This window comes from Hypanus sabinus, chromosome 13, assembly GCF_030144855.1.
Source record: "Hypanus sabinus isolate sHypSab1 chromosome 13, sHypSab1.hap1, whole genome shotgun sequence".
Taxonomy (NCBI): Eukaryota; Metazoa; Chordata; class Chondrichthyes; order Myliobatiformes; family Dasyatidae; genus Hypanus; species Hypanus sabinus.
In genome coordinates this window covers 19,969,353-19,983,955 of record NC_082718.1, presented here as the reverse complement: position 1 = coordinate 19,983,955, position 14,603 = coordinate 19,969,353, and the positions used below count along the sequence as shown (strand labels likewise).

General features: G+C 43.8%; 1 protein-coding gene across 1 annotated transcript in view; it reads left to right on the top strand.

Annotated features, from left to right (window-relative positions):
* Positions 1 to 14,603, top strand: part of LOC132403692 (voltage-dependent calcium channel subunit alpha-2/delta-1) — a 728,052-nt gene that overhangs the window by 679,289 nt on the left and 34,160 nt on the right. The window contains exons 30-33 of the mRNA XM_059987267.1: positions 623 to 726; positions 1,773 to 1,868; positions 10,707 to 10,774; positions 13,472 to 13,510. Of these exons, the coding sequence (XP_059843250.1) occupies positions 623 to 726; positions 1,773 to 1,868; positions 10,707 to 10,774; positions 13,472 to 13,510 (307 nt within the window). The remainder of the gene's footprint in view (positions 1 to 622; positions 727 to 1,772; positions 1,869 to 10,706; positions 10,775 to 13,471; positions 13,511 to 14,603) is intronic.

The following is a 14,603-nucleotide window of genomic DNA, read 5'->3' as shown; positions in this document are numbered from 1 at the left end:
CAGGTGGTGGATGGTTGTTTGAGCAACTAGTGCATATCAGAGTTCCTGGTTATGCGACCACTGACACCAGGCAGACAATCTCTGAAAAGTACTGATAGTGGATGGGGTCACCCATCTTGTAAAGACACTGCCCAGAAGAAGGCAATGGCAAACCATTTCTGCAGAAAACTTTGACAAGAACAATCCTGATCATGGAAAGACACCACGATTGCCCATGTTATATGAGGCGGCACATAATGAAGGATTGTGTTGACAACGATTAAAAGGATCTGCTAAGCAGTAGTAGTCTGGGAACTCCACCTGACCTGCCTCCCTAATGTGTCAGTGGGATCGTCTCTCATTTCCAACTCCCTCCTGGATCCTAGCAGAGGAACATCACAATCTGATGGGAGTCCCGGGTCCTTTACAGAGTCAGTGATTCACTTGCTGATCGGTCAGGCTGATGGTTAGGGTAAGCTGGCAAAGTGGACATTTATCTAATAGAGTGACTGGGACCATTCTGCATCTGGGAATCCCTCAGCCCTTTAGTAGCATTATAAATAAAAAGAGAGAGTTCTGAGCATTTACATCTTTTTATTTTACAGCATGGCCTTTTATCATTTTAATATTATCTTTCTTTCAGTGCTGCAGAGGAGTGGACTGAAAATCCTGAGACCTATGAAGCAAGTTACTACAAAAGAAGTCTTAACAACAATCTTTACATCTTCACTGCCCCTTACATCAATAGTAAGATTGTCGTGATTTGCTTGATCAGGGATATTAACCAGTGGGGATGGAAATTTAATTGATTATCATGGAGACATGCTAATTTAACACCCAGGCATTGTCTAAATTGTTAAGTCTCCATCACAGCTGAAGTCAGCGGAAGAGACGTCAGGGCTGATGGATGGAACTGGGGATGTGCGGGGTAACCAGGGTGTGAAGGAAATGGGGCACAGAATGAGCTAAGCACTGAAAGGGGATAGTTAAGAATGGATGCCAGTCAGACGGGAGAGATCAAAGGGCGAGGAACATTTCTAAATTTATGTTGGCCCCTGTCATCCTGCTTTGTTGATTTTCAACAGGGTAAAATTGTCAGGATTAGCGCTGTGTGGGCCTCCCAAACCAGTTGGTTTAACACAGGGAAGTGGAGCTGATGACACCATCAGGGTGGATCTTTTATGGACTAGGCTCTCTTTTTAATCAGGGATAGAGGCTGTCAATTGAAATGCAACTCGAGAAATGCATACATGGAATTGGTTCCTACAGGAAGATGATTGCCAACATAGACTAATCAGGCTCCCAGACTGCTTCCATATTGTAACTTTTCCTAAGAGCCTAACTGATTCCAAAGCCAAAATGTTCTTCCTGAGATATAATATATTTTTTAAAAGAGTGATGCATTTCAATTCACTCTCTACATTATCAAGACATCCCATGTGCTACTTGCCTGGTAAATAATCTTTGACAAGAGCTCATTGCTGTTCTGTTGGCAGCAACCACATCGATAAGTGCAAAGCAGGTTCCACATGCGGTTAGTGACGAGATTAAGTTGGGACGGAATTGTTAAAGAAGAAATTCTGGCCAGAACATTCCTCTAACAAAACCAAATACTGCACTTGCTGAAACTCTGACCAGAGGTAGCTGTTCAGACAGCACTCTCAGGCGTGGAAATGTTATTATACACCCTTTGAAACACAGCATTCAAAGAAAATTGCACTGTTCTGCTGCATGTGAGAATGTCATTACAGGTAGCAGAAGAGCTCTTTACTCTCTGTTCACTCTTATTGCAGAAACATGGGACGGAATACAGAGCAGTGTGGAATCTGGCATTATGGTCAGTAGGGCAGTTGAACTTAAAATCGACGGGAAGCTTTTAAAACCGGCAGGTAAGTTACCAGTTGCTTTTTATTGCTTCGCTGTGAACTAATCTCCTAATTGTCCACTGACAATTTCACTGTGCCCGGGGCTGAACTTTGGAGGTGGTTCTGTTGTTTATGGTACAGTCTGTGCCTCCTGTACCCCTGTATTGCTGCTGTTGAGTTTAGGGCAGTACGAGAAATCAAACGTGTCATTGAATGCTTGTGTAATGTTAAATACACAATGGCAGGAGACGTTCAGGGCAGTCGGAACAGAATTCAGATTGTCCTCTTATGCTTCCTCCCTGCAGCAGTTCATCGTTATATTGAAATAGATGGCTGGGTGTTCTGTGTGCTACCCTGAACCCTGACCAGGCCTAGCTCGACTTGTGGCACTGGACACTATCTCCAGAGCAACACACACAAAATGCTGGAGGTAGTTTCTGTGGAAGAGAGAAAACAGTTTCAGGTCGAGATCTTCCATCAGGACGGCTGCGGATTTTTTTTCATGTTTGGGACAATACCTCCATCTCTGATTGCAGACTTCCCCAAAAATCAGACATTTATAGACTGTACTCAGATTCTCAAAGGGACATCACTGGCCTACTCCTGTCAAGACTGATGAACTGTTGTTATAGGCTTCCACTTTGCTATTCGAACACAGAGACATTGCCTCTTTCTCCAGGAGCTCGTCTTTCTTACAACCACAGCTTCCGTTCATTCATAGGGAATACTCCTCACTCAAAGCAGCCAAGCTATAGCTTCGCATAGGCAGATGTCCCTTTAAGAGCTCCCTGTAAAGATTGTGCTTGCCAAGTTAAGTTGAAACAACCACAAGAATCTGCAAACTATTCACAGAAGGCACAAGGCTGTAAACAACAATGCTAGTTTTGCAGAGCATGACAATGGTTTTAAACTTCAGGGTGACTCACAAGGAAACCCAGAAATGGCCGTGCTTGAAATCTGAAATAAATGCAGAAAATGCTGGAAACAGTCAGTGGGTCTGTTTAAAGAGACGTGAGAGCCTGCAGACACTGGAATCTGCAACCACTAATAATCTGCTGGAAAAAACTCAGCAGGTTGAGCAGAAGCTGAGGGAAGAAAGGAATTGGCCACGTTTCAGGTCAGGTCCTGAAGAAGGGATTTGACCTTAAATGTCGACAGTTTCTTTCCTTCCACTGATCTGCTCAGCATGCTGAGTTCTTCCAACCGATTGTTTGGTGTCTCTGTTTAAGGAGAAACGATGAATATTTCAGGCTGAAGAACCCATGTTAGAAATAGGAAAATTTTATTTGCAGAGATAAATGGGACAACGGGGCTATCTGCAGTGGGATTTGGCCGGGCCATGATGATAAATTTTAGATAATATCTTTCAGTTTATAAGCTAAGGAAATTTAAAATTAAAATAAAGCCTGTCGTTCCTTCCTGAAACCCTGTTTTGGTAAGTCAGATCATTTGTCTGTACTCCTGATACTTGCATACAGACGGAGCCTGAAGATCAAGGCTCCAGAGATCAAGGCAGCTAAGAGGTGGTCGCAGGAGGCTGAGGAACGGTTACAGGATTGCCTTGAGCCAGTGGACTGGGCCATGTTCAAGAACTCATCTGAGGACCTGAATGACTACACCAGGGTCGATACAGACTTTATTAAAACAGCTGTGGATGAGTGCGTCCCCACAATATTATTCAGAATTTCCCCCAGTCAGAAGCCCTGGATGAACAATGAATCCTGGAGCCTGCTGAGAGTCAGATTAGAGGCAATCAGCTCTGGGAATCAAGAATGATAAAAGAGGTGCAGGTATGATGTCTGGACAATCATTTCTCAGGCAAAGTGGGGATTCCAGACTAGACTGGAATCAATGAAGGATGTTCGACAGCTATGGCAGGGACTGAGTGCCATAACCTACGCCAAAGTTAAAGATGACAATAAAACATAGGAGCAGAATTAAACCATTCAGCCCGTCGAGTCTGCTCTGTCATTCCATCATGGCTGATCCCAGATCGCACTTAACCCCATACATGCCTTCTCGCCATATCCATTGATGCCTGACAGATCAGGGAATGATTAACTTCCACCTTAAATATACACACTGACTTGGCCTCTACCGCAGTCTGTGGCAGAGCATTCCACAGATTTACTACTCTCTGGCTAAAAAAATTTCCTCTGCTCTAAAGGGTCACCCCTCAATTTTGAGGCTGTGCCCTCTAGTTCTGGATACCCCCACCATAGGAAATAACCTCTCCACATCCACCCTGTCTAGTCAATTCAACATTCGGTAGGTTTCAGTGAGATCCTCTGCATTCTTCTAAGTTCCAATGAATACAGACCCAAAGCTGCCAAACACTCCTTGCGTGTTAACCCCATCATTTCCAGAATCAACCTCGTGAACCTCCTCAGGACTCTTTCCAATGATGAGCTCATCCTTTCTGAGATATGGGGCCCAAAACTGTTGACAATTCTCTAAGTGCAGCTTAACTAGTGTCTTAAAAATGCTCAGCATTATCTCGTTGCCTTTATATTCTCTTCCTCTTGAAATAACTGGCAATATTGCATTTGCTGTCTTTACCACAGACTCAACCCGTAAATTAATCTTCTGGGAGTCTTGCACGAGGACTCCTAAGTCCCTCCGCACCTCTGATGTTTGAACCTTCTCCCCATTTAGATAATAGTCCGTACTATTGTTCCTTTTCCCAAATGCATTACCATACATTTCCCAACACTGTATTCCACCCAGCAGCTTTTTGCCCATTCTTCCAGTATGTCTAAGTTCTGCTGTGATCGCATTGCTTTCTCAGCACTGCCTATCCCTTCACCTGTCTTTGTATCATCCACAAACTATGCCACAAAGCCATCAATTCCATTATCTAAATCACTGGCAAACAATGTGGAAAGTAGCGGTCCCAGTACTGACCCCAGAGGAACACCACTAGTCATGGGCAGTGAACCAGAAATGGCCCCTTTGCTGCCTCCTGCCTGTCAGCCATTCCTCTATCCATACCACTATCTTTCCTGTAGCACCATAGGATTTTATTTTGTAAAGTAACCTTATGTATGGCACCTTATCAAATGCCTTCTGAAGATCCAAGTAAATGACATCTACTGCCTCTCCTTTGTCCACCCTGCTTGTTACTTCCTTGAAGAACTCTAACAGATTTATCAGGCAAGATTTCCCTTTACTGAAACCATGCTGACTTTGACTTATTTTACCATTAGTCTCCAAGTACCTCGAAACCTCATCCTTAATAATAGACTCCAACACTTTCCCAACCACTGAGGTTAGGCTAACTGGCCTATAATTTCCTTTCTTTTGCCTTCCTCCCTTCTTAAAGAGTGGAGTGACATTTGCAATCCTCCAATCCTCTGGGACCGTGCCAGAAACGAGTGCTTCATGAAAGATCATGACCAAAGCATCAGTTATCTCTTCAGCAACCTCTCTCAGGACTCAGGGATGTAGTCCATCTGGTCCGGGTGACTTACCCATCTTAAGACCTTTGAGCTTTCCGAGCACATTTTCCTTTATAATAGCAATGGCACTCACTCCTGCTCCCTGACACTCCTTGACACTCATTGACACCCTTCGAGTGTCTTCTGCATTGAAGGCAGATGCAAAGCACCCACTAAGTTCATCTGCTATTTCTTTGAAATCCCATTACTACCTCACCAGCATCTTTTTTCCAGTGGTCCAATATCAACTCTCACGTCCCTTTCACTCTTTATATAACTGGGAACTGTTTTGGTATTCTGCTGTAACTCCCGCTTTGTCTAGCAGCTTAATATAGGGAGTGATAACCTCCAGCCAGGCCAAGCTTCAGAAATCTCGTTTGGGTGGAGGCTGTGCAATGCGTCCTCTGTTACAAATCAGTACCCAAAATAACAAACTGTACACAATATGCGATTAAACGATTGAGCTTTGTAATTCTTACCTTGACTATATGGTTAGTAAAGAAACAAAAAAAAGGGCCCAATCTTATGAAACAGTCTGTTGCACAAAGTTGGAGCTCACTAGTAAGTCGATCGTTCACCATCAACCTCCTCCGATCGTCGCTGCCCTTCGGACCCTCGCTCCGAGTCCACCCCGTCTGGTGACCGACCAAATCTCTCCATTCGCGTCTTCTCTCCTCATCTCTCCCTGGCAAAAGCACGTGAATCTCTCCTTCCAGATTCACAAGGCAGAGCAACAATCTCTGATTGGCTAACATGTATAACCCCAGTCCCGTTATCTCCACCCAGAACCCAGACATTGCTGCTACAGAGAAACCGTTACCTCAGCAGTGAACATTACAGAGAAGCATTTCATTAGCCTTTGCAGTGAAACATTATAGAGAAGCCATTACAGTGCGTTACACTGCTTTATATTATTGGGTAGTCTGTCCTTATATTTCATCTTTTCCCTTCTTGTAGCTGTTTTAGTTGCTTTTTATTGGATTTTAAAAACTTCCCTATTATTTAACTTCCCACTCACTTTTGCTACCTTACATGGCCTTTCTCAGGCCTTTCTGCAATCCTTAACTTCCTTTGTCAGCCATTGTTGCCTTCCCATCTTCCTCTGTGGGACAGATCTGTCTGTGTGAACTATTCCCTGAAACTTCAGCCAACTGTGTTCTGCCATCATCCCCTGCCGGTATCTTGTGACGTAGGAGACAGCAGAGCTTCACTTCCAGATGAGCTTAATGCCTTCTATGCTCACTCTGAGCACCAGATCAGGGAGAAACCATCACACATCCCTAAGACTCTCGATGATGCTTTGGTCTCAGTATCTGAAGAGGATGTATGGGTTGCCTTCAAGAGAGTGAATCCAAGGATAGCATGGAGTACCTGGCCGAGTACTGAAGACTTGTGCTGACTAACTGGCTGGTGTATTCACAAATATCTTCAACCCCTCACTCCGGCAGTGTATGGTAACCATCTGCTTCAAGCAGGCTTCATTCGTACTGATGCCCAAGAAAAGCGTGCTGACCTGTCTAAATGACTATTGCCAGTGACACTTACATCCACAGTGATGGAGTGTTTTGAGAGGCTGGTGCTGAAGCACATCAGCTCCTGTCTGAATGGCAACTTGGATCTGCTCCAATTCGCCTACTGAACCAACAGGTCTACAGCAGATGCCATCTCGTTGGCTCTTCACAAGACCCTGGAACATCTGAACAGCAAAGATGCATATAGCAGGATGCTCTTTATCGATTACAGCTCAGCATCCCCTCAAAATGAACCAGTAAAATCCCAAGTTCTGAGCCTCAATACTCCCTTGTGCAAGTGGATCCCGAATTTCTTCACTTGTAGACCCCAGTCAGTTCGGTTTGGCAAAAACATCTCCTGCACAATCTCCAGCAGCACGGGAGCAGTGCAGGGATGTGTACTTAGCCCCCAGCACTACTTGCTTTAACCCTATTACTGTGTGGCTATGTACAGCTCCAACAACATATACAAGTTTGCTGATGATGCGGCTGTTGAAAACCTGGCTGAGTGGTGTAATAATAACAACCTCTCTCTCAATGTCAGTAAGACCAAGGATCTGATTGTGGACTTCAGGAGAGGGAAACCAGAGGTCCAGGAGCCAGTACTCATCAGAGGATCAGAGGTGGAGAGGGTCAGTAACTTTAAATTCCTGGGTGTCACTATCTCAGAGGACCTGTCCTGGACCCATCATATAAGTATAATTGCAACGAAAGCACAACAGCACCTCTACTTCTTCAGGAGTCTGCAGAGGTTATAGATATGTGATGGAAAGCGCTGCTGGCCACATTACAGCCTTGTATGGGAACACCAATGCCTCTTAACAGAAAAATCCGACAGAAGGTAATGAATTCGACCCAGTACATCATGGGTAAAGCCTTCCCAACTATTGAGCACATGTATAAGAAACGCTGCCTTTGAAAAGTAAAACCCATCATCAGAGATCCTCACCACCCAGGCCATGTTCTTTACTAGCTGCTGCCATCAGGTAGGAGGTACAGGAGCCACAGATACCACGAGATTCAAGAACAGTTATTATCCCTCAGCCATCAGTCTCTTGAGCAAAAGGAGGTAACTACATTCATTTAAGGACTCTGCTATATTGTTATTTCATGCTCATTGTTTATTGCTATTTATATCCACATTTGCACTGTTTACAGTCCCAGTTGTTTAGTTCATAGTTACTGTTCTGGAGATTGGTTAAATATGCCCGCAGAAGAAGAATTTCAGGGTTGTATATGGTGATGTGTGTGCACTGTTAATAAGTTTTACTTTGAACTTTGTACTTGAAGAAGGGAACATTGAAAAACAAATATATTAAGGAATGTTTGTTTCTACAACTTCTGTCAGGAAGTGTAGAGGAAGCTTGACCCAATCACAGAGAGTGGAGACGATTTAGCAGAGAGCAATCACTTTAATGATAAACTGCAAAACAACAAGGTATGAGGAGCCTCAAAACAAGAGGGAAGAAATACTGAACACAACAAGGCTAGGAGTAAATGGCTCAGGCTGGCTGGTTTGATGGGTGAGGATGAGAGCTGGGTTTAAAAAGGCTGCAGGTGATGAGTTGAAATGGTTGGCAGCTAACTCCTGTTAGCTGAGTGGAGACTGGGACAGGTCTGACAGGATACCCCCCCGCCCCACTACGGCCGCATCTGATGGCTCCTGGTGATCTAGATGGGTCTGGTGGAACTTGATGAGTGATGTATCCAAGATGAAACTGGATGGCATCCAAGACCTCTCCTCCAGGCCAGACCCTTCCCAATTGATCAGGTGCTGCACACCCCATCCACAACGTGATAGCGTCTAGGTCAATGTGGGACCACAGGCTTCAAGGGACTGGTAGGAGCCACAGGAGCCGAGAGGGGTGCTGATTGGAAAAATTGTACTGGGATCTTGAAATCCAGGTCCGCCAGGTTAGATTGTCAGAGGTGTTGGCTAGAGCCGGGTCATGTCATAGGGCCTGGCGGGTCAGGTTTTCAAAATCCCGGATGATTGGGGCAAAGATCTGCAAGGGTGGAATGATGGGCTTAGGGTTGATCTGCATTTCGGCTGAGTCCAACTGTCATGGCAGTTCATCCGTCTTCATGTCCTTGGAGCCAGGTTGGTTGCAGATGGTGTAGTTGAATCGTTCAAAGAAGAGGACCCAGCAAGACTGATGCGGATTGAGTTGCATGGATCTGTGGTTCTGGAGGTCAGTCCAGGTCAGGAACGGTTCGATGTTCCCCATCAGTCCATGTCTCCATTGAAGGGAGGTGTTTGACCGGTACGGGATTGCTGTATCGAGACAGAGAGTTGGAATGGAGTGGTGGCAGATGGTCAGTGGTTTCCTGCTGTGGCGGGATCATGTGCTCCTGTCAATGCACAGCTTCATTTAGGTAATCATACTTGCCGGGTCATTTGTGGGTTCACCCATCCTGTCAGGAAATGCAGAGGAGGTTTGACCCAAATGCGCACTCAAACATGGAGACGATCTCTTTAATAATGAACCTGCAAAATAACAAGTCATGAGAGGCTACAAAACAAGAGAGAATGGATACTTAACACAGCAAGGCAACAAGGTAAGTGAAGGCTAGGAACAAATAGTTGAGCGTGACTGAATTGATGAATGAGCTAGGGCTATGAATGCGAGTGGGGTTTAAATAGGCTGCAGGTGATGAGTTGGAAGTGAGTGGCAGATGACTCCCATTAGCTGAGTGAAGACAGGGAAGTGCCTGACTGCAGGCCTGAGAACTTCAGGTAGTGTACTCTCTCCAAGTTGGAAATGGGCCGTTGTGCTGTTGTCACTTATCTATAATATTAGCTTCATTTTTCTCTCACCATTAGCTCCACCTGAACTGCTGGCCATTTCTTACAGCTCTGCAATTTGCAACTTCTATGGTCCTTTGCTTGTGTTCTCTCTAACTTCCCTCATTCCATAATTTTTATATGTTCTGTTGTTTGCTGCCTGTCTGTCACTATCAGTCATTAAAATATGAAGCAGATGACTCCAGCTGTAGCTCATTCCCATGGCAACCCTGGCCTCACCTGATCAGATATTCCCTTTGGCCTGGCCACCCTACTCTGCCCTTCTGGCAATTTTAACTTGTTTTATCTGTTTTTCTCTCTATACTGTCAACAATACCTGACTTGAAACATTAGCTGTAGCTGTTTGCCAGCTGCTACCTGACCTACTGAGTGTTTTCAGCACTATCTGTAATTTCAGGGTGACTTATAATGCTATTTTAATGTCAGAGGAAGGCATGGAGCAATTTATAGACCTTCCTCATGAGAAGCGGTTGATTGTTCTCTTGCATCTTGTTCACAGGAGACACTGCACGTCTGCTGCTTGGGCATAATACGTGCACATTCCAGAAGCTTCTTGGTTCTGCACATTGCTCACCTATTCAAAGCTATAAACACAAAATTATAGAGGAACTTAGCAGGTCAGGCAGCATCTATGGAGAAAAATAAACAGTCAACGTTTCAGGCCAATCAAATTGACTATTCCTTGCCATAGATGCTGCCTGACCTTCTGAGTTCCTCCAGCGTATTGTGTTTGCAAGCCAGGATAATCAGCTTGTGAAAATCTCTTGTGTTTACCTCTTCAAAGCTGATGGTTGTGTCCCAATATATTTGAAAGGCCATCAGCATACGTACTTCAGCTAAAGAGCATAAACAGCTATTGTGGGATTTCATACCACAGATCATATACTGCTGAGCGTATTTCCAGTCTCAGCCAGTTGGAATCACAAGGAAGGAAGAGCAATGCTGGGTTTTATTTCATCTAAGATGGTGGGAAATTAGCTCTTCTACTTGGTTGAAGAATGACAAATTCAGTAGGTTATTTGAGTTTTGAAATGAGAAGAAGGAAGCATTAATTCCTGCTGCTACCTCTTTAGTGATACTGATGCACAAATTTCTGATTGGTTTGCAGTTGTTGGAGTGAAGCTTGATGTAAACGCCTGGATGGAAAACTTCACAAAGGTAGTCAGTAAGAGCAAGGTAAGAGCACGAAACATGACTGTGGCTGTCTTTTAACGATAATATTTTTTGGAAACAATAACCACAATTGTTGTTAAAGTTGAAACTATTTTGGTCAATCAGTTGCCAATCCTTTCTTGTTAACTGATGTCTATAACATGGAACTAATTGTGACTTCAGTTTCCTTTCACCCCACTGAAGGTCAAAAATTCCTGGACATTAGAATTTTTCCGTGAGGAAGTTGGAGTCTGAGACCCTGAAAATCCCCATAATTCATAACTTATCTTTGAAATCCTTTTAGAGACAGAAAGGGCATGTGGGATGATTCCAGCTAAGTTGATGGGCAAGACGGGGATTTTCAACCTTTCTGGGGAAATTCCATGTGTGAATATGAAAAGCATCAGAACGAGTTTGACTCGTTCGTGCTAACTGTGAAATTACAGGATTGTCATGAAAACACATCTGGTTCACTAATGTCCCTGGATCGTGTCTCTGATCTGTTTGTGAATCTGGACCTACCAATGTGATTAACTCTTACTTGTTCCTGAACTGAGAAGGCAATAAAGGACAAAAAAAAATCTACATAAATCTGGTATCTCACACAGGCTCTTTCTCTCTTTCCTGCAACAACGAGATTGTAGACCAACAACTTATCACTGTTTATTACCACTGAAATTTGATGTATCACGCAGCAGTACAGTGCAAGGCATAAAATATTACCGTAAGTTACATGAGAAAATAAAATAAATAGTGCAAAAAAATAGACAGGGAAGATTGTAAGATCAGAACAGCGAGTTGTTGGTCTACAATCTCGTTGTTGCAGGAAAGAGAGAAAGAGCCTGTGTGAGATACCAGAATGCTGGGTTATGGACTGTAGATTTTGATGGACTCTAGATTAATGTCTCTTTGGGGGCTTTTGCTATTGCTTACATGATGTGTGGGGGGGTGAGGGGTCAGTACTTCAAATCAGGGGAGGGCATGGGCCGATGTTTCCACTGCTGCTTGTGAGAGGGGAGTGGGGTTTGGGGGTTCTGCTGTTTCTATCACCATTCATTGGAGTTTCTTGTTTCATGGATCTCTGCGAAGAGTAAGAATTTCAGAATGTGTACTGTTTACATGCTCTGATATTAACCATTGGAACCATTTAAAAACAAGAATAGTGAGGTAGTATTTATGTGTTCATGGACGATTCAGAAATCTGATCATGAGTAAAATGAGCAAGTGTTAGGGTCCTGTGAGTTCCTCTGTGGCCTTTTGAGAGCATGTAATGTTCTCTAGGGCACCAGTGTGCTGTGGTGAGTAAGATTTAGCTCCGGTGAATATGTACTGATGGTCTTGTTCTCGGTTAATTTTTGGTCCCTACTCAGTCTCCTCCTTCCAAAAAGTCTCTTCCTGAAATTGGCTTTGGATAAAACTGTAACCCTAACACATTCTCCACCACCTGTCTCCCTTTAAGTTTATTCATGAGTTATCGAGACCACTGTTGACACCGACGTTCCCTGTCCGTTCCAAATTGCCCTTGAGCTGAATGGTTTGCTGGGCCATTTCGGAGGGCAGTTAGGTGTCAACCATTTTGGTGTTGGTCAGTTTTCATATAAAAGCCAAGGTGTTCCTTCCCCAAACTAAATAGGGTAATCCAAGCAACCCGCACAAAATGCTGAAAACTGCCTGGTGAAGGGTCTCAGCCCAAAACATTGCCTGTTTACTCTTTTCCATGGATTCTGCCTGGCCTGCTGAGTTCCTCCAGCATTTTGTGTGCATTGCTCGGATTTCCAACATCTGCAGATTCTCTCATTTGAAATGAAGTAATCTGATTGCTTTTACAGCACTCCAGCAATTTTCTGGTTATTGTTTACCATTGTAACTCTGATTTATAGCTAAATTAAGTGCTGGAAATTTATTTCCCTGTATTACTGCTAATTCCTGTGCTAGGCAGGTCACCCGAACTCTTGAGAGATTTTGTCAATTTTTCCTTCAACCAGTTGCTTCCATGAGGCATTTATATACTTCATTCCAACTTCAAAGGACAACCATGCAACTTTTTGCCATGGTCCCATTGTCTCCATATAAAATAACGCCCCCCCCCCCCCCACAGGCTCAGCCCTTCACCATCCTCCGCAGGACATTTTGCCCCCCTGAAAGGACTCTCCTGGCACCAGCGTTCAATCATCCAGTGGCAACACTCTCCAGCTGAGGGACATCCCTCTGGGACGCGGCTGTAACCAGTAGCAGCTGTCGGACCAAACGGCAATGGCTGCGGGAAACTGCATCAATAGAGGACGCTGCACTGAAACCAAAGATGGGGAGACGTGCTGTTTTACGAACCTTGCAATAGAGGTTCCTCATCTTGTTGCAGTTTTCATAAGCAGCATTAGAGTGCAGCTTAATGCTATTTTAATATCATTAGTAAAGCAGTCTCTAGCCCATAGTCAGCTACCACCATGATGAGAGTTAATACACACATACTGACTTTTTGATTACTAGTACCAGACCAGTGCTAGCAATATGACCACCATAGTGTTATACCGATACCTGGTACTCGGGTCTTTGCAGACCGCACAGCCCTGTCCGTTCTGCATCAATGAGAAAGAGGCCTTTTGCCTCATCTCTCCCAGGGTGAATTATCATAGTGGCAGATTTGGCAGTTGTAACTTGTGTGTTGTAGATGTAAATTGTGAAGTCTTTATGAATGTACTAATTAGTTACTTCCTGTTGCAGTGTTACCAAGAGATCTGTGACTGCACAAAAAATAGCAAGGTAAGAGAGGATCACCTTTACTGCACCCATGTTGTCCAGCTAGTAGAGTCGTTACACCAAGAGAAAATCTGCAGATGCTGGAAATTCAAGCAACACACACAAATTTCTGGAGGAACTCAGCAGGCCAGGTAGCATCCATGGAAAATAGTAAACATTTGAGACCCATCATCATTATAGCAGCATTTGAAAGACATTTGGAAACATACATTGATAAGAAGGGTTTACAGGGAGATGGGTCAAAAGCAGGCAAATGAGATGGGCACCTTAGTCAGCATGGTTAAGTTTGGCCAAAGGGCCTGTTTCCATGGTATATGACCCTGAGTTCGTGACACTATCAATTTGTGTATTTGTTAGTGATAACTTACCTTTGCAATGATTGATTTTCCAGGTTAGGTTTTATTCTAACCAGGGAGAGTTTAATTCACTGAAGTTATGGGACTGTGGCAGGGGTGAGGATGTCCCAGTTCTTCTGAAGAGGATCCACCTCTTAAATATATGTGCATAAATCTGTGTAAATAGCATATTGAAAGGGAGATTATTAAATATATGTGATTTGAGGATTTATATAAATAGAAGCATTGAGAGCAAAAGGAGGGACATTACTTTTAACTTTATAAACCTTTCTCCACAACTTGAGTATTGCATCATGTTATAAGGAATTAACTTTACAAAAATGGGAAGATCCCAAATAAGATGCAGAAAAGATTTTCCACAATGTTTTCAGAGATGAGAAATGTTGGCCACAAAGTCAGGTTGGAGAAGCTGAAATTCTTCTCCGTAGAACAAGGAAGCCTTTGTGGAGATTTGGTGGATAACAAGGATGTTCTAGATGGTTCAAGGGCCAAGGCTTTTTTATGCACATGGCATTTAGTATCTGCAGCTCACAAATGGTGGGATGACGGAAGCAGTCTCAATCAGTGAATTCCAGAGGGAACTGTGTCGGTACTTGAAGAGAGAGAGAGAGAAAAAAAAATCAAGGGCATTAGGAAAAATGGTGGAAAAGGGTCTGAAAGGATTACTCTAACAGGAGCCAGAATTATCTTCATGAAATGAATGGCTTCTTTCTATGCCAAAACAATACTCTTCTATGGAG